Source organism: Nesoenas mayeri (assembly GCF_963082525.1).
Source record: "Nesoenas mayeri genome assembly, chromosome: 1".
Taxonomy (NCBI): domain Eukaryota; kingdom Metazoa; phylum Chordata; class Aves; order Columbiformes; family Columbidae; genus Nesoenas; species Nesoenas mayeri.
The window spans coordinates 213,692,777-213,718,030 of record NC_137541.1 but is presented as its reverse complement, the minus strand read 5'-3'; the positions used below and the strand labels follow the sequence as shown (position 1 = coordinate 213,718,030).

At 54.9% G+C, this 25,254-nt stretch overlaps 3 protein-coding genes across 4 annotated transcripts; all 3 read left to right on the top strand.

Moving 5' to 3' along the window:
• Positions 1–201: 201 nt before the first annotated feature.
• LOC308037433 (hemoglobin subunit rho) lies at positions 202–11,032 on the top strand. The gene is made up of 4 exons (XM_080339209.1): positions 202–477; positions 9,636–9,751; positions 9,853–10,075; positions 10,853–11,032. Exons 2-4 carry the CDS (start codon positions 9,660–9,662, stop codon positions 10,979–10,981), a joined length of 444 nt encoding a protein of 147 aa, XP_080195335.1. The 5' UTR covers positions 202–477; positions 9,636–9,659; the 3' UTR covers positions 10,982–11,032.
• Positions 11,033–14,387: 3,355 nt separating this feature from the next.
• On the top strand, positions 14,388–19,768 carry LOC308037429 (hemoglobin subunit beta-like). 2 transcript variants are annotated; one of them, XM_080339184.1, is made up of 4 exons: positions 14,388–14,522; positions 18,350–18,473; positions 18,581–18,803; positions 19,541–19,768. In XM_080339184.1, exons 2-4 carry the CDS (start codon positions 18,382–18,384, stop codon positions 19,667–19,669), a joined length of 444 nt encoding a protein of 147 aa, XP_080195310.1. In that variant the 5' UTR covers positions 14,388–14,522; positions 18,350–18,381; the 3' UTR covers positions 19,670–19,768. The 2 variants fall into 2 exon arrangements, with proteins under 2 accessions (XP_080195310.1, XP_080195309.1); XM_080339183.1 differs by lacking the exon at positions 14,388–14,522 and having other exon boundaries at positions 18,232–18,473.
• Positions 19,769–21,854: 2,086 nt separating this feature from the next.
• LOC308037412 (hemoglobin subunit beta) lies at positions 21,855–23,016 on the top strand. Its single transcript, XM_080339158.1, has 3 exons — positions 21,855–22,035; positions 22,147–22,369; positions 22,772–23,016. Exons 1-3 carry the CDS (start codon positions 21,944–21,946, stop codon positions 22,898–22,900), a joined length of 444 nt encoding a protein of 147 aa, XP_080195284.1. The 5' UTR covers positions 21,855–21,943; the 3' UTR covers positions 22,901–23,016.
• Positions 23,017–25,254: the final 2,238 nt, after the last annotated feature.

The window sequence follows — 25,254 nt, the reverse complement described above, 5'->3', positions numbered from 1 at the left end:
CCTGGCAGCGACTGCCAGCCCGAATGTGAACGAAAGGATGAGGGGAAACAGCCTCAAGTTGCGCCAGGGGAGGTTGAGGTTGGATGTGGGAACAATTTCTTCCCAAAAGGCTGTGGGGCATTGGAACAGGCTGCCCAGGGCAGTGCTGGAGTCACCAGCCCTGGAGGGCTGGACAGACGGACATGAGGTTCTCAGGACATGGGGCAGTGCCGGGGCTGGGTTATGGCTGGACTCGGTGATCTGGAGGGGCTTTTCCAACCAAAATGACTCTGTGACTATGAAAGCCTGGCTGAGGAAGGTTCTGTCCTCCTGTACCCCTGGTGTAAGAGCAGGACACAGCACAGAAAACATCCCCCTTTCTTGAGGGGACCCTGCCCTGCCATGAGCGTTTTGTGACACTTGGGGTGCAGCTGTCCTGCTCTGTGCCTCAGTTTCCCTGCAAGGAGCTCTGCCTGCCGGCCAGTGCATCAGGAGCAGGTGAGCCTGTGTGTCCCCTGAGAGCCTTTCTCTGGGCAGGGGGGCAAGGTGGGGTGCTTTCCTCTCCTAGGGAATAAGGAAAGGCTTCAAAAGCTGCTGGAACATTTCACTTCCTGCTGCCAACACACGGACTTGCAATGGGGTGAGAGGGGAGGACGGAGAAGAGGGGCTGGTGATCAGGACCTGTCCCACCATCCCCTGAGGAACAGGAGGCACCTGAGACTGTTGTGGGCTCTGCCCCAGAGATCATAGAATCACAGATGGTTTGGGCTGAAGGGATGTTCCCAGCTCCCCAGTGCCCCCCTGCCATGAGCAGGGACATCGTCACAGCTCAGGGTGCTCAGACCCCGTCCAGCCTGGCCTGGGATGTCTCCAGGGATGGTTCAGCCACCACCTCTCTGGCCAACCTGGGCCAGGCTCTCACCACCCTCAGGGGCAACAGTTCCTTCCTGAATAACCTGAACCTCCTCTCTTTTAGAGATGGGGGCAGTCGTGAACACCACACCGACACAGGGGCCAGCAGCCCGTGTCTCCTGGTTCTGGCAAGAAAATAAAACATTGCTAGATATTTTTCAGCTGGTTGGCACAGTGCCTCAGCAGAAATGTTTTCTGCCGCGTCAGAGTTCTGACTCAGCAGAAAGACGGGCGCTGCTCCTGGCCCGGCGCTGCCTTATCTCCGCGCAGCCCAGCTGCTGTTTGCGCCGCCCGAGTTATCGCCGCGGCACAGCCCGGTGCCGGGAGCGGCTGCCGTGACTCAGCACCCTCCCGATTTATGGTGGGGGAGCCCACCACAGCAACACGGCAGAAATAGCTAAAATGTCCCGCTGCAGAAAATGGGCTTGAGAGCTGCGCATGTGAGTGAGAGCCCCGTCTGGCTCTGCTGGGCTGGTGATGCTGGTGTCAGAGCTGCCTCTCTGCCTGGGTGTCCAAAGAGGAGGCCCAAAATAAAGTGTCCCCCTGGGCTGGAGTTAAACAGGGTCTGTGGGACGTGTCTTGACCTGGGTTTCAGCCCCACAGAGATGCTGACACTTGGGGTTTCCTGGGAGAAAGGGGCTCTGCCTGCTGCATGATGCTGGGATCATGGTTTGGTGCAGTGGGGACCTGAGAAAACCAGTAACGACCTTCAGGCCAGTCCCTGGTTCATTCATGAGTCCTGGGACCACAGATGTGTTGGGATGAGCTGCCAAACACCAGGGCCTCTGGTGGGACAGCTGGAGGGAGGGTTTGCCAAGGGCTGCCCCACAAGCAGCGTTTGGTGCATCATTCAGGGCAGGGGCTGCTTTGCCTTGTGAGGGGTACATAGAATTACAGATGGTTTGGGTTGAAGGGCATTCCCAGCTCCCCAGTCCCCCCCGGCCATGAGCAGGGACATCTTCACAGCTCAGGTTGCTCAGACCCCGTCCAGCCTGGCCTGGGATGTCTCCAGGGATGGTTCATCCATGACACGGTACAGCATCCCTCAAACTGCTGCTCGGCAGCTGCAAGGGGATTGCCCCGGGTGCTGCCCGGTTCAGAGCCACTTTTGCTACTTGAATAAATAGGAGGTGCCACGTTGCGGTCAGTTCTCCCTTTCTGCCTTCCTAAAATCAAGTCCAAACACAGAGACAGGTCTGGCTTTGTCTTATTGCCAGATTTAACTGCTTGAAAGGTGTCAGGGGAACATAACAGGTGGCTTCAGGTTAACAGTTGGACTTGATGATCTTAGAGGTCACAGAATCATAGAATCATAGAATAGTTTGGGTTGGAAGGGACCTTCAAAGGTCACCTAATCCACCCCCCTGCCATGCGTAGGGACATCTTCAACTATTCAAACCAAAATGATTCTATGAGTCTATAACTCACACAGAAAACATGTTCCTGACACAGCTGGTCCTGTGCCACAGACAGGAGGAGGAAATCCCTGTCCCAGCTCAGCAATGTCACAGTATCACAGTATCACAGTATGTTCTGGATTGGAAGGGACCTCAAAAGATCATCTAGTCCAATCCCCCAATGTCCCTTCCTGGCCCCACAGGAGCCTTCCTTGCTCACAGGGGCACCTTTCATTAGCAAAAGCTCCGGGACTGCAGGGTCCGAGACACAGCTCTTGTGGTTCCCATCCAGTGCTGGGGGCTTTTTTTGGGGGGATCTGTGGTTAATGGAGCCTCCTGCAAAGCATTGACAAGCAGAGCCAACCAGAACTGCACAAGTGCAGTGCTGGCAGGACTGGTTATGTCCCTGAAGCTCAGCTGATGCTGGAGTCCTGTTGGGGTGAAAGCAAGGGTGTCCGATCTCACTCTGCAGCCTCTGGGGTTCGAACGGGTGGAGGGGAACCTGCTCTCCATACCGTATTTCTGCCCAGCACAAGTACAACCAAGCATCTCCCGGAGCAGTGGGCTGCTCTGCTCCTCCTGCGGCAAGACCCAGCTCAGTCTGAATCTGAGGGGTCACAGCAAAAATCCCCAAACTACATCAGGTTGCTCAGAGCCCCGTCCAGCCTGGCCTGGGATGTCTCCAGGGATGGTTCATCCACCACCTCTTTGCCCAACCTGGGCCAGGCTCTCACCACCCTCAGGGACAACAATTTCTCCCTCACGTCTGGCCTGAAATCAGCCATGGTTCAGCTGAATTAGGACAGGGAACTGCTGCAGAGAGTCCAGCGCAGGGCAACAAAGATGCTGCAGGGAGTGGAGCATCTCCCTTATGAAGAAAGGCTGAGGGAGCTGGGGCTCTTTAGTTTGGAGGACACTGAGGGGTGACCTTATTAATGTCTATAAGTATATAAAAGGTGAGTGCCATGAGGATGGAGCCAGGCTCTTCTCGGTGGCAAACAATGATAGGACAAGGGGTAATGGGATCAAGCTGGAACACAAGAGGTTCCACTTAAATTTGAGAAGAAACTTCCCAGTGAGGGTGGCAGAGCCTGGCCCAGGCTGCCCAGGGGGGTTGTGGAGTCTCCTTCTCTGCAGACATTCCAACCTGCCTGGACACCTTCCTGTGTAACCTCATCTGGGTGTTCCTGCTCCATGGGGGGATTGCACTGGATGAGCTTTGAGGTCTCTTCCAATCCCAAACATACTGTGATACTGTGATACTGTGTGAATTGCCAGTGTCTGTACTGCAGGGTTTCAGTGTGTGGGCACAGGGACAGTGTCACACAGTGTCACACGGGGCTGTGTCAGTGCTCGAGGGCTTTTTTCCTTTATAGGTGCCATAACCAGGGCACTATCATTCACAGCACTGTGTGATCCTGTGGCATTACAATCACTCATTTCACTGGCACAGACAGAAGTTCCCAGAAGGGATCTTCTCTGTGGGCCTGGTTTTCCATCCCTGTCTCTGTCCTGTGCTCCCCCCAGCTCCAGCAGTGCCCGGGGGCCCTGGGGACACACACTTAGGGATCCCCATGTCACCAGAGGAGCAGAGGAGAGGGTTTGGTGACCAATTGCCGTCTCCCATCCTCCTGATCAGCAGTGCTGGTGCACGCTTGGCTCTGCTGTGAACCTGCCTTTGGGCACGAGGCAGTGATGGAGACCCTGAAATCCTGTGCTGTGACACCTCTCACCTGCCCTAAGACCAAAAATGGTAGAGAAACTCAGTTTCCCCCATAGATACCAGGGCTGCACACTGGTGTGACCAGCAACTGGTGGCAGCCAGCGTGTGGACAGAAGTCTGTCTGTCTGTGCTGCGGTCTGTATGTCAGCACACAGCGGAGCCGGACCCCAGCCCCACAAATAACACAGCCCATTTCTGCTAAACCCAGGGGCACAAAACAGGCTGTCACACCTTGAGGGCGGCTGGGCGCTGGCTTTTATCTCGGGTTGCAGCGAGGGTGGCGAGGAGCTATCTGCCGCGGGCCCGCAGGGCGTGGGCGGCCAGGGGCTGCCCGGGGCGATAGGGGGCAGCTGGGCACAGGGCGGTGGGGTCTGAACCAGCCCCTGTCGGGCTGATAGTTGGGTGTTGTGCTCCATTCCTGCGGCCGGGGATGCTGCACCATCCCGAGCGCTGCAGAGCCCCGCTCTGGGAGAAGCGGAGCTGTGATGAGGCTGCAGCAGACAATCAATCATGGAATGTCCTGAGCTGGAATCAGGGACCATGGAGTCCAACTGGTGTCCCTGCACAGGACACCCCGCAGGTCACCCCGTGTGTCTGAGGACGGTGTCCAGTCTCTTGTTGAACACGGTCAGGTTGGGCCGTGACCCCTCCCTGGGAGCCTGTTCAGTGTCCAGCACCTCTGGGGAAGAACCTTTTCCCCATGTCCCACTGCCCCCCGGCACATCTGCTGCCGCTCCCTGGGCTCTGTCCCTGTCCCAGAGCAGAGCTCACCCTGCCCCTCCTGCTCCTGCTGAGGAACCTGCAGCCCATGAGCTCTGCCCTCAGGCTGCTCTGCTCCAGCTGAGCAAACCCAGGGACTGCAGCCGCTGCTCACGCGGCTTCATCTCCAAACCTTCACCAGCTCCACGGCCTCTGCACCCTCTCCAGTAGCTTTAGACCCTTTTTATACCGTGGCACCCAGGCCTGCACACAGTGAATGCTCCAGAGTGTGCATCGTGCTGCGGCGGAGACTCATCACACACCTGGTCACAGCTGGAAACCCCCCCAACTCCATCAGCCCTGTTGCTCTTCCCCTCTGCACCCTGGGAAGTGCTGCGTGGGCCGTGTCCCCACTCCAGCTGTCCCACCCGGGTGTCCCCTGCGTGGTCTGTGTCCCTCACTCCAGCTGTCCCACCCGAGTGTCCCCTGCGTGGGCCGTGTCCCCCACTCCAGCTGTCCCACCCGGGTGTCCCCTGCGTGGGCCGTGTCCCCCACTCCAGCTGTCCCACTCAGGTGTCCCCTCCAGCCCCGAGCTCACCTGGGCTCATTTTGCAGCCCAGGGCAGAGGTTCTGGTACGAACCACTGTCTGGACCCTCTTGCCAGGAGCCTGTGTCCTCGTGTTGAGCAGATGGAAACCCCAGCAAGGCTGAGGGGTGGGAGAACACCAACTCAGTAACAAGCAGCAAAGCCTCTGCTTTAAATGAGACTGTGTTGGAAACAGCTCATCAGGAATAAAAAGCTGCTTTTGTCTATTTCTGGATTGCTTTTTCAATCTGCTTTTGCCCACGTTCTTGTATTGAGGGCTAACTCAGAAGCTGTTCAATTAAACCTTTAGTTTTCCCCTGAATATCCTGGCCCCTCTGATCCCTTTCACCTCCCTCGGCTCTGAACCCCCCATGGCCTGTGACACCAAACTGGCTTTAGGGCTGGGCATGTCCTGGTGAGTCCCTTTAGGGTCAGGGATGTGCAAACAGGGTCAGGTCACATCTCCTGGAGGTCCCCTCTGCATTTCTGCTGCAACCAGCCCCCAGCCTCCAGGCAGCATCACCTGAGACCCAAACTTCAGACCCAGGAGGTTTCCTACAAAATTAGAGCAACACAGTAAAAGACTGTAAGCCAAGCTTGCATAATAAATAAGTCATTACATGGCGCAAAATTGAGGCTGGAGCAGTCAGAGCAAGGGGTGCTCCGCATCTCTTGGAGTCAAGCCTAAAGGGTACAAGGGGTTAAACCTGGATCCTGAACTTAGAGATCCATGCTAGGGGCAGAGAGGCATTAATTTAACCCGCAGTTATATTTTCCCTCAGTTTATTGATACGGTGCAGAAACAATTTGAAATGTCTTTGTGTTGAAAGCAGAGTGCCTCGGGCGATGAGCCACAGATAAATTGGATAACTCTCCTCGCGGTAATAGCATCGAGCTCTCTGCCTGCTCGCTGTAAAGCTCCGATCTGCTCGAATCTCACTGTGCTGTGCCCGCACCTCCACTGTTCACAGTCCTCCCTGTTCTCCCTTTTCCTCTCAAGGAAAAAAAAGTCATTTCCAGAAATTCTCCTTGGCTTTCGTGTTCATTCTAGTGACCAGGTGGTCCCAACCGGGGAAAGCTGTGTACGTTATGGTGATCCACAGCCTGCTGCTGCTGAGTGTTTCCCTGAGTTCATCACTGACCACATCTCGAAGGGGGTTGCAGCTGCTTCCCTGCTGGTTTCCCTGTGGTTTGTGTCAGGCTTTGCTCTGCTCCCAGATTCGGGGTTCTCCTGGACAGTAACCTCAAGTCCCCTTTTGCCCCAAGCACCATTTTCTGGAGCAAATCCTTTACTAACCTGCGTTAGTGAGAATTTAGCTCCGGCCTTCAGGTTAAGCCAAGGCTCCAGTGCTGGACTGGGCACAGCCAAAGGCCCAGCAGGGTAGGAGCAGGATGAAGCTCATATCTGAATTTACAGCCCAGGGTGGCTGTAAAAGGTCGTTGCTGTTATGGACTCTCCACATCCAGAGGCGTACAAGTCTCCGATATGACCCTAAACCAATTAGCCGGCTGAATCACCTGCTATTATTCCTTTTAATCCTACGGGATTTAGAGAGTTTAAAGAGTTACTGTGGGTATAAAAGAAGCCATTAAAAGGAATCAATACAAAAGAGCAGCACAAAGCGAGGTGGAACACTTCAGCCCCTCTTCTCTTTCCTCTCCCTTCCCCTTTCCCTCCGCAATTTGTGACCATCGTTAACCATCCCATGGTTCTGCTCCCGCAGCTGCACCAGCAAAACCAGACCCCGAACAGGTCCAATAGTGGTACCAGGACTGGTGATTTTTCACCACAACCCACATCTCTGTCTGCTTTTCTGCAGAGCCCAGAAAAACAGCATTTGTTAACCACTTTTTAAAAACATAAATTATGCAGTTAACGCTCTTCTCTGAGCCTCTGTGTTTGATGTCGTCCTGCTTGCCCCAGCTTAGCATTCCTCCTGCTCTCTACTCCCTCCTCCCTGAGCTTTTTCATGTTGCTGGTTCAAATGCAGAAGAAAAGCATCATTATCTTTTATTTTTTTAAAGTTCAGCTTTGCAGAGCTGAAAATGAGCCTGCTATCACAGATGAGGCAAATGCATTGCTAATAATAGACCCAGATGTCGCTTGGGCTTTATTCTCAATGTGAGTCTGCCAAGAAATGCAGGCTACATACAGCACGGGAGAAGCAGTAAATGAACAGGCCGTGAGGGTCACTTATTGTCATCCCCAGCTGAGCGTGCAGCTGTTCCGGGCAGCAATGTGCTCAGCCCTATGGGCTGACTCGCGTGGTGGGAATATCTGCTTGTGAATTTAGGGTTGCACACGCTGGATTTCGCTCTTTGAGCCCTGTCTTATTGAAAATTGACAACTTCTAAAGTCTTCAGAGCTCCTTGGAACGGAGGGCGTGTGACTGTGTGTCTGCTCGGTAGGTGAGGAGCTAAAGCAAGCGCTGGCCACCTGCACGATACATTTATCTGAACTGAGCAGCCCCCGCTGCACACGGTGTTATCAGACCACCCCGACGGCTCGTTTGCTGCTCAAAGGGGCCTGTGAGCCTTGCCAAGGACTCTGAAATTTTAAAAAATGAATAATGCCTCTTTGGACCCTGTGGAAACGAGCTGAAATGTGACTACAGATGTGAACCACCCCAACAGGACCACAGTGATGGGCTTGTGCCACTGCTTGGTGTGGTTCTGGTGCGATTAATGGACCAGTTTCAACCAGTAACTGGAATGAAACAGAGGTCTGGTGGAAACCTCCTAAACTGCCACAAACAGACCCAAAGTCCATGCTCTTGTCAGGATGCCCTACATCTCCTGCATCCTGGAGCACAGCTTCAGCCGAAGCCTGAAAAACGGGAAAATACCCATGTAATTCAACGTGAAGGTGACACTGAGTCAAACAAAAGCCTTTGGCCAGACCTTGAACTGGTGGAAATGGATGTTGCTGGTCTGGTTGTAGCATGGAGGGTCCTGTTACCCTTGTGCAAGGCATTTGATTTCCCAGGAGGGAGAGGCTAGTGAAGTATCAGCATCATTAATACTGTTAATACATTAAAAGAGCAGAGGAGCCCGCCTCAGTCACAGCTGCCCCAGCACCAGCTTCCCACACAGATATTCATACAATGTGCTGAGCTGGAAGGGACCCACAAGGATCCTCCTCAGAACCTGGAGCAGGAGGAGGTGACCCCTGTTTCATTGACACCAAGCTGGGCTGCACATTCCTGATCTAAAGCACTTGGTTTGGGTGTGGAGGAGCAGGACCTGATGTTTTCTGCAATTTCTTGTGATGAAAGGTGTCTGCTTAGGAGAACGCACAGGGACTTGTCTGTGTGTCCAGGGCTGCAGAGCTGCAGCCAAGGGCAGAAGCACTCAGCATCCCCAAGAAGATGCTCTCGTGCACAAGGGTCTGTGAAGCTCCTAAATTCATAAATCAGGTCATCTATCCCATCAGAGATTAATCCCTCAAGTTTAGAGAGCCTGTAAATCCTGAGAGGACTCAGAGGTTGGGTGCTGCAGGCATGAGGTGGTTGTGATGCACCTTGCACACAGAATCACAGAATCCTGGGCTGGTTGAGTTGTGTCCTCTGTAGATCCCCAGTCCCATCTGGGTCACCAGAGCAGATCACACAGGTGGGTCCAGGTAAGTTTGAATGTCTCAGAGAAGGAGACTCCACACCCGCTCTGGGCAGCCTGGGCCAGGCTCTGGCACCTCCCAGCACACAAGGTTCTGCTCATGTTCACATGGAGCCTCCTGTGTTTCAGTCTGTGCCCGTTGCCCCTCACCCTGGCGTTGGGCACCACTGAGCAGAGTCTGGTCCATCCTCTGACACCCACCCTGACATATTGATCATTGATCACATCCCTCTCAGCTTCTCTTCTCCAGCTCAGCAGCCCCAGCTCTCTCAGTGTCTCCTCACACAAAGATGCTCCAGACCCCTCAGCATCTTTGTGTCCCTCCCTGGACTCCCTCCAGTGATTCCTTGTCCTTCTTGAACTGGGGAGCCCAGCACTGGACACAGAACTGCACACATGGGTCAGTGCGTGCTGCAGGGTGCAGGACATGGGGTGTCCCGTGCATGGCTGTGGTGAGCAGGCGGTCACGGGGGGACGGAGCATGAGATAACAGAGGATTGTGTCCTGAGCCTGCCTGTTAAGCCAGTCACAGGGCTTTTTCCTTGAAGACCACACCTCACTGCAGACTGACCACTCCATGGACAGACCAGCCCACTGCTGCTGGGGACCCCCACCCCGTCCCAACCAATGACCCCCCGTTGCGGGACGGGGAGGAGCTGCGGGCAGGGGATAAAAGCCTCCGTGGGGTCTGCAGCTCAGCTACGGCGTCTGTGTCCTCCCGCAGCTCCGAGCAAACCCGCCTGCCACCATGGTGCACTGGACAGCCGAGGAGAAGCAGCTCATCGCCACCATCTGGGGCAAGGTCAACGTGGAGGAATGCGGTGCCGAGGCCCTGGCCAGGTAGGTCCAGCTCCTGGGCACCTGCTCAGCTGCACCACGGCAAGTGCATTTGGGAGCGTTAACATGTCTGTGTCTGCTTGTGTGCCTCCATCTCTCCCCAGGCTGCTGATCGTCTACCCCTGGACCCAGCGGTTCTTTGATAACTTCGGGAACCTCTCCAGCCCCACCGCCATCATCGGCAACCCCAAGGTCCGCGCCCATGGTAAGAAAGTGCTCACCTCCTTCGGGGAAGCCATCAAGAACCTGGACAACATCAAGACGACCTTTTCCAAGCTGTCTGAGCTGCACTGCGAGAAGCTGCACGTGGACCCCGAGAACTTCAGGGTGAGTTGTGCTTAGGGGCTGACCCTCTCTCTTGTGTGAGAAGATGCTGGAAGCCCGGTGGGGCTGAGGGTGGGGAGTCTGAAGGTGTTGCTCCTGTGTCAGTGCCATATGCCACCTCTCCATGGCACCTCCTGACCCCAGGGATGGGGACCACTTTGTGTCCCCTTTTTCCAAGGCCGGAGAGGGAAAAGTAAGCGTGGGATGGTCAGGAACTGGACACTGATGGGAAGAGATGCAGACTGGGGTTAGAGACAGAGGACAGGTCTGAGTGTGAGGACAAGGTCAGCAGATGAGGCAGAGGAGTGGGACAGGGATGAAGCAGAGGAGATCAGGGTACAGGGGGTTGGAAAGTCACTGTGGGTGAAGAGATGGAGCGGTTCAGGCTGGAAGGGGTTGAGAGGGTTGGATGTGGTTGATGGCATCTGTTTTAGGCTCTCTTTAAGCCTGACTTCGGGGATGTAGCAGGGAGACCTCACACTGGCCCTAACCCTGTGCTCAAGAAGGCATGAGGTTTCACAGAAAAGGTCTGGAAATAAAGTCTAGAGGCTGGAAAAAGCAGGTGTGAGAAGCAGCAGAGACAGAGGAGGAGGACACCGGTGCATGGAGTCAGCACAGGACTATTTTCCTGCACTTCGGCTAGAAGAGCTTCCCTGGGTTGCATCCTCTGGGACCCACCAGAGACCTGGGTTCCCTCCAGCCCCAGGTCCCTGGGTCCTGCGCAGGACCAAGGGGTGCTCAGCACCATGCTGACCTGGTTTATTTCCTTCTCCTCTCCAGCTCCTGGGTGACATCCTGATCATCGTGCTGGCCGCGCACTTCGGCAGGGACTTCACTCCTGCCTGCCAGGCCACTTGGCAGAAGCTGGTCGGGGTGGTGGCCCATGCTCTGGCCTACAAGTACCATTAAATCATCTGGAGGCAGATGTGTCTGTAACAGTCAATAAAAAACCCCACATTTCCTGGACTTTTTGTTCTCCTGTGTCTCTGTGGCTGCCTGTGGGGTGGGAGGGAGGGAGCAGGGGATGTGAAACGGGGAGGTGGCCTCAGGGCTCCTGGGACCATCACGTTCCAGAAAGACAGTCAGGCTGGGCAAAGGGGAGGCTGCTTTTCATCGAGTCACAGAATCATTTTGGTTGGAAAAGGCCCTCAAGATCATCGAGTCCAACCGTTCCTCAGCTCTGTCCCTGCCCCATGTCCTGAGAACCTCCTGTCCGTCTGTCCAGCCCTCCAGGGCTGGTGACTCCAGCACTGCCCTGGGCAGCCTGTTCCAATGCCCCACAGCCCTTTGGGGAAGAAATTATTCCCGATATCCAACCTCAACCTCCCCTGGCGCAACTTGAGGCCGTTTCCTCTGCTCCTGGCGCTTGTTCCTGGGGAGCAGAGCCTGACCCCCCTGGCTCCAAGCTCCTTTCAGGCAGTTCAGAGATCAGAAGGTCTCCCCTCAGCTCCTGTTCTCCAGCTGAACCCCCAGGTCCCTCAGTCTCCATCACATTGTGCTCCAGCCCCTCACCAGCTCCGTTCCCTTCTCTCCACTCGCTCCAGCACCTCAAGGCCTTTCTTGGTGTGAGGGGCCCAGAACTGCCCCAGGGTTGGCGGTTTGTCCTCCCCAGGTCCCAGCACAGGGACGGTCACTGCCCTGGGCCTGCTGGCCACCCCAGTGCTGGTACCAGCCAGGATGCTGTGGCCTCTTGGCCACCTGGGCACACACTGGCTCATGTTCAACCACCTGTTGAACAACATCCCATTATTTCCTGGATATTGGGGTTTTCTCCAAAAGGCATCAGCCCCCTCGCTGCTGCCCGTTCCTGCCTGCCTGGTGGGGCTGGTCCTGGACATCCAGGCGCAAAGCGATGTTGTGGTGGCCCATGCACATGAAGCTCCAGTGGGACAATAGTGGTGTCTAAACCAGCAATGCACATGTCTCAGCCCACTTAGTCCTTCTGAGCTTGCCAGAAATTGTTTGTGGGGGTTTTCTGACCTGTTCTGCACAGAAGGTCAAGCTGCAGGGCAAGCAGAGGCCCCTCTGGCCCGAAGATGTGACCCATGCAAGGATATAAATTTGCAGACATTCACTGAAGACGGCCTAGATTAGGCAGAAATTTAGCCCTCCATACTTTAGTACTGACGTATAAGATGTTGATCAGAAGCATTTTCTGTATCAGCAGTGAAAACGCTCTTACGGTTATTCTTGTGTGTTTTGATCAGAATGTGATACCTAAAAATGTCAGGAGGAAGGGATGAGGGCAGCTTTTAAACCGGACCCAGCCGAGATTCTTTTTTACTCAGATTGGCTTAATGGAAGAATGTTTTTTTCACTGTAATGGAAGGATTCTGCGTAAGTACATGAGCTTCAGCAATACTTTCCCAGGAATAACCTAAAAAGCAACAAGGACAGACATGCTGGTGTCTCAAAATGACTAAATCCTTCTTTTGCATGATTTAGGAATACATTTTCTGCCTTTGTCCTGATAAAGTGGGGGCTTGTGCTTATGACCCCTCTGTCCTACACAGATGGCCTGTCTGAAAGGCAAAGGATCCAGCCCTGCTGGCGGCACCGAGAACATCTTGGTCAAGGGGGAAATAAAAACGAAAATTAAAAAAGCAGGAGACAGTCCAGCTTTCCTGCAGTACATCACTCTCCTTTCCGTCAGCAAATGGGCATTTCAGCACGATTTCAGAAGGTAAGACTGTTCTCAACGTTTTGTTCCAGCTAGCACAAAAGTGCAGGTCAAAACCTTGGCAGTTGGCACCAAACAGGAAAGTTCTCCCGTCCTTGAGGCACTGGTGGACATAACGTTAATAAAATGATGGTGGGTGCGTCCAGCTCCATACACTATCTGTTCATCTGTTTGTACCTTTGGGTCCCAAATGAGAAAATGCTTGCAGAGGGGCTGTGGACCTCAGGAATGCTTTTGTTGCAGTGTCTGTGAATGTCTTAATTGTTCTGTTCCTCCTTTCCCACCCATGGGCACATCACAGTGGTGATGTGGAGTGTGCCCTGCTCCTCGACTGTGCGCTATGACCAGCAGCCGGATGGTCCTGGTGGCATTAATCTGCACTTAGAGGTACAGGCAAGGGGCAGGATGGGGTGCTGGTGTTGCAGAACCCCTGTGCCAGGCTTTTCAAGTTAGAGTTGTCCATCTCTTGTGTGAACTCAGAGCAAAGCTGTGGCCACCAACAGCCTATCTGAACTGCAAGCAGGTTTAGAGGCAAGCGCTGGGAGCAGGCTAGGTGAACAAGCCCGGTGTTGCAAAGACACTGCCTAGTCCTAGCAGTGTTGCATCAGTCACTCTAACAGCTCTTACTGAGGATGTGGTGTCGCTGATATCTCCTTCCTTCACGGTCAGGGAATGCAGCAGCACAGGGGAAGTGCTTTGACCAAACCCCCCCAGCAGCTGGTGGGAAAGCAGGAATCAGCCCTGCATTTCCAGGCCATCACGCTGTGCAGAACGTACCCCTCGGGGAGGAGGGCTCAGCGTCACCAGCACAGTCAGAGAGCGCTAACACAGCGCTGGTGTTTCACCGCAAGATAAAATGGTCATCGGGACATTTCTGCGTGGCAGAGCAGAGTGATGCTGGGACGCTTGGGCAGGGCTGAGAGTCACCAAGTGACCAAGGTACACTGAGCCATCAGCTTCGTCATTAGCTTGGTCCTTTCAGGCTGGATATGAGGAAGAAATTGTTGCCCTGAGGGTGGTGAGAGCCTGGCCCAGGTTGGCCAGAGAGGTGGTGGATGGACCATCCCTGAGACATCCCAGGCCAGGCTGGACGGGCTCTGAGCAACCTGAGCTGGTGAAGATGTCCCTGCCCATTGCAAGGGGGGACTGGGGGAGCTTTAAGGTCCCTTCAACCCAAACCATCCTGTGATTCTGTGGTTAGCAGTTAGCTGTGTTCAGGACCTGGTTCCACCTTGGCCATTTCAGTGAGCCCCAGATGCTGACAGCGATCCCCAGGATCCCTGCATGGTGCAAACAGCCTTTTGGAGACCAGAGTCCCTTCAAAGCGGTTCCAGCCCCCCATGGCCTGACCCAGACAGGGCTGGCTGGTGCATATTTCCGTTATTCTGTCTGCTGCTTCCACCCAAAGGGGACGGACTGAGCTCCTGCCCTCAGCTGGGAGACCAAGAGATGCTGGCACCGAGTGGGATGAGCCTGGACAGGGCTGTTGAGCTTGGAAGGGAAGAGCACAGCAAATAAAGTGGGAACCAAGACCTACTGGCACAAGACACAAGAAATATAATGTTTTGGAAGAGACAGAAGAGTCTGGCTGACATCCAGAGCCGCAGAGGCTGGGCACAGCTGCCACTCCTGCTGATAAGGGCTCTGGTAAAGCTTGGCGCGGGACACTGCCTGCCGCAATCAGAGTGACCAATAAATTCTGCTTGCTTTGGAAAGGCTGTCAGTGTAGCTGCCTTTTGCCATCATCGGAATGGTTTGCCTGCAAAAAGGGTAAGTTCTTGTCCATGGAAGTGGGCACGTCCCAGTGTGGGGCCAAGAGATGAAGAAGGGTTATGGGGATCTTCCACGCACACCAAAGGGAACAGATTGAAGGATGCACCAGGGAAGAGCCCTGAGCAGAGTGAAATCCACCCCAGGCACACAGAAAAAGGTCCTCCAGTTTTCCTGCTGGGGATAAGGATGCTGTAAGGTGTTGCTGTGGGGGCACGAGGGAAAAGCAGATCTTCCTTTGACTCTGTGAACTACTAAAAAAGCTACAGAAATTGCCTCTATTTGGCATGTTGTGATGAACTTTTCCCCCTCCACCCTGTGCCACCAAACAGCCCCCTCAACACACAAGGAGGAGGGGCAGGTGCTGGTCTCTTCTCTCTGGTGACCAACGAGGGAACAGCAGCAGATGTGCCAGGGGGGCAGTGGGACATGGGGAAAAGGTTCTTCCCCAGGGGTGCTGGGCACTGAACAGGCTCCCAGGGAGGTGTCATGGCCCAACCTGACAGTGTTCAACAAGAGACTGGACACCGTCCTCAGACACACGGGGTGACCTGCGGGGTGTCCTGTGCAGGGACAGCAGTTGGACTCCGTGATCTGTGGGTCCCTAAAGCTCAGGACACCCTGTGATTCTATGAACCCCTGCACGGAGAGCTCTGAGCATCACAAACTGTCAGCCAGGCCTCTGCCCCCAAGCCATAAAACAAGTGATTTCAAAATGTACTTAAAATTAACTCTTTCTTATAAAAATGGGTGAGACGGATGGGTCCCCTGGAGGAGCCCCAAGCAGAGCGCAGGGCTGGGACTGTCTGGGCAGTTGTGCCTTTGGTTTTTGTGTCTCACGGCTGCTCACAGCCGGTGCTCGTGGTGTCCTGGCCGAGATCCCTCTGCCATCCTCGCAGGCACCTTTGGGCTGTATGTGCTTGACTGTGAGCTCGTGCCTTTGCTGGCATTGTGGACTGCTGTGCGACTGTCGTAAACAGCCTCTGGCCCTGCCCAGCATAGCAGGTTTCCTTAAAATGCCTTTGTGGTTGATTAATCCTAAAAGTAAAAAGCCCTCAGAAGTCTTTCCCAGGGAGTGCAATCTCATGCTTTTTTCCTTCTGTCAGCTGGCAGCTGCCCTGTGGCACTAATGCAGCTGCCGCAGATGATGCGAAAAGTGCTTTGAAGGAATCACTTGCCAGGGTGGGATGATGTTCTTGGGCAGGGACACTGTGATCTCAGGAGGTGCTGCTGCCCATGAGGAGAAGCCGTGTGGGCTGGGGATGGACAGGGCTGAAGGAGAAGGAGGGAACGATAAAGTGAAGCTCAGCAAGCCCCAGGAGCTGTTCATCCTTTGCTGCTTCTCACCTTGTGCCTGGGATGAACATTTGGAACTGTCCCCATGGGATGGTGCGTCCCAGCTGGTCTGGTCCCCAGGCACTGTGGGGCTGATGCCACCAGGTCACCAGTCCACGCTGCTAATAAATCACCTGGGAGATGTGTTCACGGAGCACTTTACTGGCGTTACGGCCCCCTCATTTCCTATGTCTATATTAACTGCGAAAGCACGTACATGAACCAATGTGCACACACAGCAGAACTAGAGATGCAATTGGATAATTCAGCAGTTACAGCTGCCGTCTCCAGGCAGAGCTCAGTACCTGTGTCACACGCTTCTCCCATGATTTTAAGTGCATCAACACATCCAACAGTGGATCAGGACCCTATTTGCAAAAATTATACTGGTAAGAATACTTTGACAGACTCCCCTGTTGTTAGGAAACATCTTGGATCGAGATGCTCTGTTAAGTAGGAGGGTGGAAAAAAGCCACAATTTTGAAAGATACAGTAACTGCAGGGAGTAACGGTATTGACCAGAGGTAAGGCTGGGAGAACTTATTGACAGGTTTATTTGGAGCAGGCAGATAAGAGACAAGATCGTGCTCTTGAGGTCTCAGATCGCTGCCAAGAGGAGGGCAAGAGGACAGAATTCATCTTGCATGCAGCGAGGGACGATCCCTGCAAAGCTGCTTCTTGGCCTGAAATATTTTATGTGAAGAAGCAATCTGATCAGGACAGCTCTGCCAACGGTAGCAATGCTGCTTTGCCAGGACAGCTTATTCCTTTTGGGGTATGAAGTACACTATATATTAAACAAACTCTTTTTTTTCTCATATAAGCAGTGTCTGCGCTCAAGGGTTTCTCAGTGGTAGTGCCCGAGATAGAAAACCATCCAACTTTTGCAATGTACACAAGGTTTTATCACTTATTTCTGCTAGCACTCAGAAAAAATAAGCATGGTTCCCTATTTGGTTCTGCTTTTTATTTGGTGTACATCCGATGTCTGATTTGGGGAGGCTAAGAACTGTGCCCCAAAATTGCCCAATTATTAGACTAAGGGACAGTCATCAGCCCTGCACAGTAACAAGGCATTCAAAATCTGAAATAAATTGAAATGAACGCTGTGTTGTCCTCTTTCGGGAGGGCTAGCAGATGAAATGAACTGGTTTTGCACAGTAGTCTGGACGCAGACGCTGCTGGCACCAGGTGGGACAGACCAGCCAGGTGGGTGACATGTTCAGCTCGGGACTCCTCATAGACTAAGGCTGGTGGTAACACTCATAACTCAGAGTTGTGCCTTTGAGATGGACCCACTTCCTCTGATGACAGGGAATGGTACTAGGGATGGGCAATACGAGAGCTCAGACTCAGAACAGAACAGAGAACCCCAATATCCAGGAAATATGGGGATGCTGTTTGACAGGTGGTTGAATATGAGCCAGCGTCTGCCCAGGTGGCCAAGAGGCCACCAGCATCCTGGCTGGTACCAGCACTGGTGTGGCCAGCAGGCCCAGGGCAGTGACCGTCCCTGTGCTGGGACCTGGGGAGGACAAACCGCCAATCTTGGGAGGGTTCTGAGCCTCTCACACCAAGAAAGGTGCTGGAGCGAGTGGAGAGAAGGGAACGGAGCTGGTAAGGGGCTGGAGCACAATGTGATGGAGCGGCTGAGGGAGCTGGGGGGTTCAGCTGGAGAACAGGAGCTGAGGGGAGACCTTCTGATCTCTGAACTGCCTGAAAGGAGCTTGGAGCCAGGGGGGTCGGGCTCTGCTCCCCAGGAACAAGCGCCAGGAGCAGAGGAAACGGCCTCAAGTTGCGCCAGGGGAGGTTGAGGTTGGATGTGGGAACAATTTCTTCCCCAAAGGGCTGTGGGGCATTGGAACAGGCTGCCCAGGGCAGTGCTGGAGTCACCAGCCCTGGAGGGCTGGACAGACGGACAGGAGGTTCTCAGGACATGGGGCAGAGACAGGGGTGGGAGAATGGGTTGGACTTGGTGATCCTGAGGGTCTCCTCCAACCAAAATGGTTCTGTGATTCTATGATTCTGTGAATCTATGATGCCTGGAGTTGTTCAGGAGGAACCCCAGCAGCGCAGGGCATCAATGCACCATTACAAGTCTGAAAACGTGGACAAGACAAAGACTACAACCTCTTCGAACATCACTGCCTGTCTTGGGTCAGCAGTGCATGTCCAGCCTCCAGCCTCCAGCTGCCTCTGCAATTCAGGGAGCCCACGGCCAGGGAGGAGCAGCGCAGGCAGCTCCACCTGCGCTGGGGACCACGGATACGAGTCCATGGGTGCGAGATGATGCTTGTCCACTCAAGGGCAGAGGGGGGAAAGGGCCTCTTTTCCCCTTGGACAGCATCCAAAATTGCTATCTTTCCTTGTGCAGCCCAGCGCCCTCCCCAGCCCCAACCAATAGCTACGTGAACTGAGATTAGGCCAAGCTGTTACTAGTGTATAAAAATCCCTGGGGCAGACTTCGGCTCCACTTCTTCATCATTGTTCAGGGAAGCCCTGAGGAAACCCACCACCCGACACCATGGTGCACTGGACAGCTGAGGAGAAGCAGCTCATCACCAGCGTCTGGAGCAAGGTCAACGTGGCCGAATGTGGTGCTGAGGCCTTGGCCAGGTAGGTCCAGCTCCCAGGAATCTGCTCAGCTGCACCCAGAGAAACCACTCTAATCATGGCAGCATTAACGTATCCGTGTCTGCTTGTGTCCCTCCATCTCTCCCCAGGCTGCTGATCGTCTACCCCTGGACCCAGCGGTTCTTCTCTTCCTTCGGGAACCTCTCCAGCCCCACCGCCATCAATGGCAACCCCTTGGTCCGTGCCCACGGCAAGAAAGTGCTCACCTCCTTCGGGGAAGCTGTGAAGAACCTGGACAACATCAAGAAAAGTTTTGCTCAGCTGAGCAAACTCCACTGTGACAAGCTGCACGTGGACCCCGAGAACTTCAGGGTGAGCCGTGCTGGGAGTCCAGGCTCAGCTGGGCAGGGGTTCCTGCTCTCTGGAGAGGGAGTTTGGGTCTCTGAGGTGTCTGATGGTCAGTCAGACCTAGAGAGAAACACAGAGCCTGGGGCTCTGCTGAGGGCAGGGGTGATGGAGGGGAAAGAAGTGAATAAGTATATTTGGGGAGAATAGAGAGGAGTTTCGGGGCTGAGATGTGTGAGGGGAGGAACCAAATGAGGTAGACAGGTATGAAATGCAGAACCAGATACCTGTTGGTAGGAAGCAATGTTGGCTTGGAGCAGCCAGAGACCAGAAGAGAATAAACTGAGGCAGGATTTGGAGGGAAGAGCTGAGCTTGGCTATGATCGGTTGTTTAAACCCAGAGGGAAAATAAACACAGCCACTTCATCAGAAGGAGGGGATCTGAGCCCTGAGAAAGCAAGGGTGGGTAGGGAAATGGAAGGAAAGGATAAACCCAGGTGAAGCAGAGGGAGGACAGTGCATGGCAGGCAGGGGAAGGTGTTGGGGAAGAGGATCCAGACCATTCAGGTGTCCTGGTGACCACCAGAGATGCAAGTTGTGCCAGGAGCCTGGTGCTCGGCACAGGGCTGTGATAAATGCGTTCCTTGATTTGCAAATAATTCCCCGAAAACTGGTGTCCGCATGTGAACACCCGGGTGGTGCAACGGTGGGGAAGGAAGCGGGGGCAGCACTGGGCTGATGGCTTCTTCTACTTCCACCCCCAGCTCCTGGGTGACATCCTCATCATCGTCCTGGCCTCCCATTTCGGCAAGGACTTCACCCCCGCCTGCCAGTCGGCCTGGGAGAAGATGGTCCGCGTGGTGGCCCACGCGCTGGCCCACGAGTACCACTGAGCTTCCCGCAAGCGTTTGCGCCCGGAGACGCTCGTGGAGAAACATCCTCTGGTTCTGCTGGCCTCTGGTTGCCAAATAAACACCAACTGCTTCATCCGTGAGGAGGTGTCTGCCTCTCTGTGGGAAGGGGTGGAGGCCACCCCGGGGTGCTGGGGGATGGGAAGGGGATCATCACACACGGGGCAACGTGAGCCACGGTCTTGTCTATGAATTCATGTGACACTCGTCTAAGATAGAGAACACAGGGGAATGTTCAAGACAAAAACCAATTAAACACACTACAAAATGTAAAGAGAAATACACCATTGTTTTTTTGAGACATCATTGCATTTAATGTTTTAAGGTTTTCACAGATTAAGTGGAAAAAGTTGCTGTACAAAAACATGTAGGGAGAGAGGTGGCAGTGAGATTAGGCCCATGGTTTGTAACCTCCTTCATGGAAGGAAAAATGCTTTTTTCATGACATTTTGTTTAAATCATTATCATTCTCATATTATTAAAGGCAGAATGTAATAGACACAACTATCTGTCATGGAAAAAACATGCCCAGAACAGTAATTTCGTGTACAGGAAGGAGAGCACCCGGTTTCACTGGCCCCACATCCAACCTTCCACATGCAAAATGGAATTCCCTGAACAGTGTCCATGCCGTGATGAGGACCGCGGCCCCCACAGCCTCCTGAGTCCAGACCGGGAGCATCCCCGCAGCACTGAGGGCAGCTCGGGGACACGTTTGGGGTTTCTGGTGGCTCTTATCAGGGAGAAGGCAGAACGAATGGCTCCGGACCAGGTCTGCAGTAAAAGCCGCGCTGCTCAGCGAGGAGATCTGGGGAGCGGTGTCACCCCCAGGCCTGGCTCCGGGGTCCTTTGGCCAAGCCCCCTCCCGAAGTGGCCTCTCCATACTCAAAAGGGGGCAAGAAGAAAGATGGGGACAGACTTTTGAGCAGGGCCTGTTGTGACAGGACAAGAGGTGATGGGTTAAACTAAAGGAGGGAGATTCAGGCTGGATATGAGGAATTGTTGGCCTGAGGGTGGTGAGAGCCTGGCCCAGATTGGCCAGAGAGGTGGTGGATGAACCATCCCTGGAGACATCCCAGGCCAGGCTGGACGGGCTCTGAGCACCCTGAATTGGTGAAGATGTCCCTGCCATGGCAGGGGGACTGGGGAGCTGGGAAGGTCCCTCCAACCCAAACCATTCTGTGATTCTAAGTGAGCAGGCAGAGGAGAGCTCATGCAGCCATCGAAAGTGGTGGCAGCCCTCAGCCCTTGGCCAAGGCCCGCACGTTGCTCCATGGTCATCCAGACCCCTCTGGACCGGTCAGCATTCCCTGTTCTGGCCCCACAAGCTCCATCCAGCCCCAGCTCCTGTGTCCCACCCTCACTGGGAGCAGGAGCAGACGTGCAGCCCCAGGGGACCCAGTGGCCTCCCCCACCACCCAGGAGGACAACTGCCGGTCGCCACATCGCTGGGTCAGGCACTGCCTCCTGCTGCACGTTTGCACAGACCCCGGTATACCCAGTATACCTCTCCTGGGGCCCCTGTGAACCAACGTCCTGCAGACAACTGGTGTGCCCGGTGTTGTAACGTTTCCCTTCCAGCCTTGGTTGACCTCTGCTAACAGGCTCTCTGAGACAGGAGCTCTCTGAGTGCAAGCTACTGCCCATGGTTTTCTTAGTGTTACCCTAAAGTTAGCAAACTGTGAAACTGCTGATAGGGAAGAATAAGGAGAACTCAAAGCCTGACAGGTCCTGCATGAAGCGGACAAAGTGCTTGCACGCCACCTGTGCATTCAGAGGGAGGATCCAACAGCCCCAAGTCTGAGTCTTCTGCCTCGCAGCCATGGAGCCCATTCTGGTTTGCACTGTACAAGGGGCACCAAGCCTTGCACAGACCTTCCTCGGGGGGCTTACACGGGACTCACGTGGAGATGTGCTCGGACTTTGCATGGAGATAAATGCCACTCTTCAGTAGGGAGCTGCAGGGCTGGAAATCAAAGGCAGGGGGAGGGCGGCCACCAAGCCCGTCCCAGCGCTGGATCTGGGCATCTTGCCCTGCGCCCCACCCTGATGCTGCATCCCCTCCCTCGGGGTGCCAGGACTGCGGGGCCCCCCCGGGGGCCCAGCCAATGGAGGGGTGCAGGGGGAAGAGGAGGGGCCCGGCGGAGCATATAAAAATGGGGACAGCTGCTCGCCAACGTGCGATCCCCTTGGGAGAAAGAGCCGAAACTTCCTCCGTACCCGCCGAGAGCCACACGCTACCCTCCAGCCGACACCATGGTGCACTGGACAGCCGAGGAGAAGCAGCTCATCACCAGCATCTGGGGCAAGGTCAATGTGGCCGAATGTGGTGCTGAGGCCCTGGCCAGGTAGGTCCAGATCCCAGGAACTTGCTCAGCTGCACCCGGAGAAAGAAACCACTCCGATCATGGGAGCATTAACGTATCTGTGTCTGCTTGTGTCCCTCCATCTCTCCCCAGGCTGCTGATCGTCTACCCCTGGACCCAGAGGTTCTTCGCTTCCTTCGGGAACCTCTCCAGCCCCACCGCCATCAGCGGCAACCCCAATGTCCGCGCCCACGGCAAGAAAGTGCTCACCTCCTTCGGGGATGCTGTGAAGAACCTGGACAACATCAAGGGCACCTTCGCCCAGCTGTCCGAGCTGCACTGCGACAAGCTGCACGTGGACCCCGAGAACTTCAGGGTGAGACATACTCCTGACCGGGGGACCCCCCTCCACACCACATCTCCCTCAACCCCAAATCCCCATGTGAGGTTCACCCTAGATGTGCAGGATGATGGTTGGGGTGAGGGGGAGATGCAGGAGAGAGACAGAGAGGGAAGGGACCAACCTGCAGCTTGGTGAGAAAGCACCGAAGGGGCTGAGTGGTGAGGTGATGGAGGGGCTGTCCGGAAGGCGCACGGGAATGGAGACGGCAGCCAGGAGGTGGTTTCAGTGCAGAAATAGAGGGGGAGAGTAAAGCAGAAGTGGTTGTTGGGCAGGAAGAGGTTTGAGCCAAGGGGAAGCGAAGGAGCGAGAGTGAAGTGGACGAGGATCTGCAGGTTTCTGGGCTTTGCTAACCCAAGGGTGCTCTTGTCCCCCCAGCTCCTGGGTGACATCCTGATCATCGTCCTGGCCGCCCACTTCGGCAAGGATTTCACTCCCGACTGCCAGGCTGCCTGGCAGAAGCTGGTCCGCGTGGTGGCCCACGCTCTGGCCCGCAAGTACCACTAAAGCGCCCGCAGGAAAACCCCGGCAGCGTCTCCAGCTGCGTGTCACGCACCGCCTGACATGTCGCTCTGGAGCTCACAGCTCGTAACAGCCAAATAAAGATCATCCTGTGAAATCCCCACTGAGTCCATGTCTCCCTGAGGGGCTGGAGGGGCTGGGGGGACCTGGGGCACCCGCGGGGGGACGGGGGGTGTAAGCTTGAGCAGGGCGAGCATTTTGTTCCCAGAAAATACCACCTGCCTTTGTTAAGCTTGTTTTTTTTTTTTTTTTTGCGGGGGTTGTGTGGGATTTGCCTCTGGAAACCGTATTTTCAGAGTACTGGGTAGATACAGCCCTGCAGCCCCCGTGGTCACGCACTGGGGTGTTTGCATCGAGGAACTGGGCTGTATTTTACTGTCAAACCTGCGTGTTTTCGGAAGGATAAACAAACCGAAGACTTTAATCCGCCCTGGCTCATCCCTGGCACAAGGCCCACAGAAAAATTAGCTGACTCATACTGGCCAAGCAGCCAGCTGGGTGGGGGTAGGTTTTAGATAAACATTTTGCTATCAAGACCTGTCCAGACTTTGTTTATGCGCTTCTTTTCCACCCTGCACCACCCATCCTGCAACTCTGAGCTGGGGGACCGGGTGGTCCGGCTAATAGTGGTGATATCGCTAATTTTCTGGATGTGTGTTTCAATCGATGCCCTGTGCATGCAAAGCTATTCGGGCAATTAAGTGTCTGCAGAGCAGGACTCTCTTGGGTAGAGTTTGTTCTTGGCATGGGAAGCACCGTCTGCCCCGTCTGATCTGAGCATGGTGCACTAAAAGCAATGGTTGGCTGAAATGCCTACTTTTTAAAGGAAAAAAAGAGGGCATTGCTTTATACCCCGGTATCTCTGACACCTGTCTGTGCTGAATCCTGTCCCTGCTTCATCCACATTCCTGCAACACATCCTCCTGTCCCTGACCACTGGAGGTTATTGAAAGCCCTTTGTGGCCTGTAAATCCCCTTTCTCATACACATTTCTCAGAGGAAGAGGCACCTTGTTTTCTGGTGTTAAGGCAGACACTGAGAAGGTGACTCCTGGTAAGACCCAAAGTGCTTTTGCAGGGAGTCTGGCCAGGCACGGAGTGCGGGCTTGTGGTCAGGCCACCAAAAAACCAGATTCTTACATGATTTTTCATAGGTTTCTTGACAGATATTTGTAGACCTTAATATGAGTGTGGTTGTTCATAGACTGAATTATTTGAACAAGCGGGTCTTCTCCTGCAGACAAGCTGTCTGGGGTAGAAATGGTCCGAGCAGACCGCAGACCCAAGGTCAGTGCAGCAGAGGGTTCTGCTGCTGTTGGGGATCTGATGGGGTCCCCCACCCCAGGAACAGGGACGGGGGTCCCATCGCCGGCACTTGGCAGCACGGCAGGATGGTGATGGTTCCCCTGGCACTGCTCATGGCCTTAGTCCCCCTCCCCAGGCTCAGCTTAGCCATGGCACCCTGGTCCCTGTCCCCCCAGCAAACAGATCTTGTGGGATGTCCCCTCCCTGTGCTGCTTTGCCTGGTCCCGTTTTGCTCCTGCGTGATGGCAGTGGCTGCAGGAGGTGACACCCCCAGTGGTGGCTGGTGCAGCGGGAGGTGACATCCCCAGTGATGTGCAGTGCTGACACCCCTAGCGATGCCCAATGCTGCAGGAGGTGACACCCTCAGTGATGGCTGGTGCAGCGGCAGGTGACACCTTGGCCATGTCCACTGCAGCCAGAGGTGACACTGCCAGTGACGCCCAGTGTTGCAGGAGGTGACACTTTCAGTAATTCCCAGTGCAGCGGGAGGTGACACTCCCAGTGATGCCCAGTGCAATGGGAGGTGACACCCCCGGTGATGCCCAGTGCAGCAGGAGATGACACCCCCAGTGATGCCCAGTGCAGTGGGAGGTGACACCCCCGGTGATGCCCAGTGCAGCAGGACGTGACATCCCCAGCGATGCCCAGTGCAGCAGGACGTGACATCCCTGGGGATGCTCAGTGCAGTGGGAGATGACACCCCCGGCAGCACCCAGTGCAACAGGAGCTGGCACACATGGTGATGCCCAAAGCAGCAGGAGGTGACACCCCCTGCGATGCCCAGTGCAGTGGGAGGTGACACCCCCAGCGATGCCTGGTGCAGTGGGAGGTGACACCCCCGGCGATGCCCAGAGCAGCAGGAGGTGACACCCCCGGCGATGCCCGGTGCAGTGGGAGGTGACACCCCCGGCGATGCCCGGTGCAGTGGGAGGTGACACCCTGGTGATGCCCAGTGCAGTGGGAGGTGACACCCCCGGCGATGCCCGGTGCAGTGAGAGGTGACACCCCCAGCGATGCCCAGAGCAGCAGGAGGTG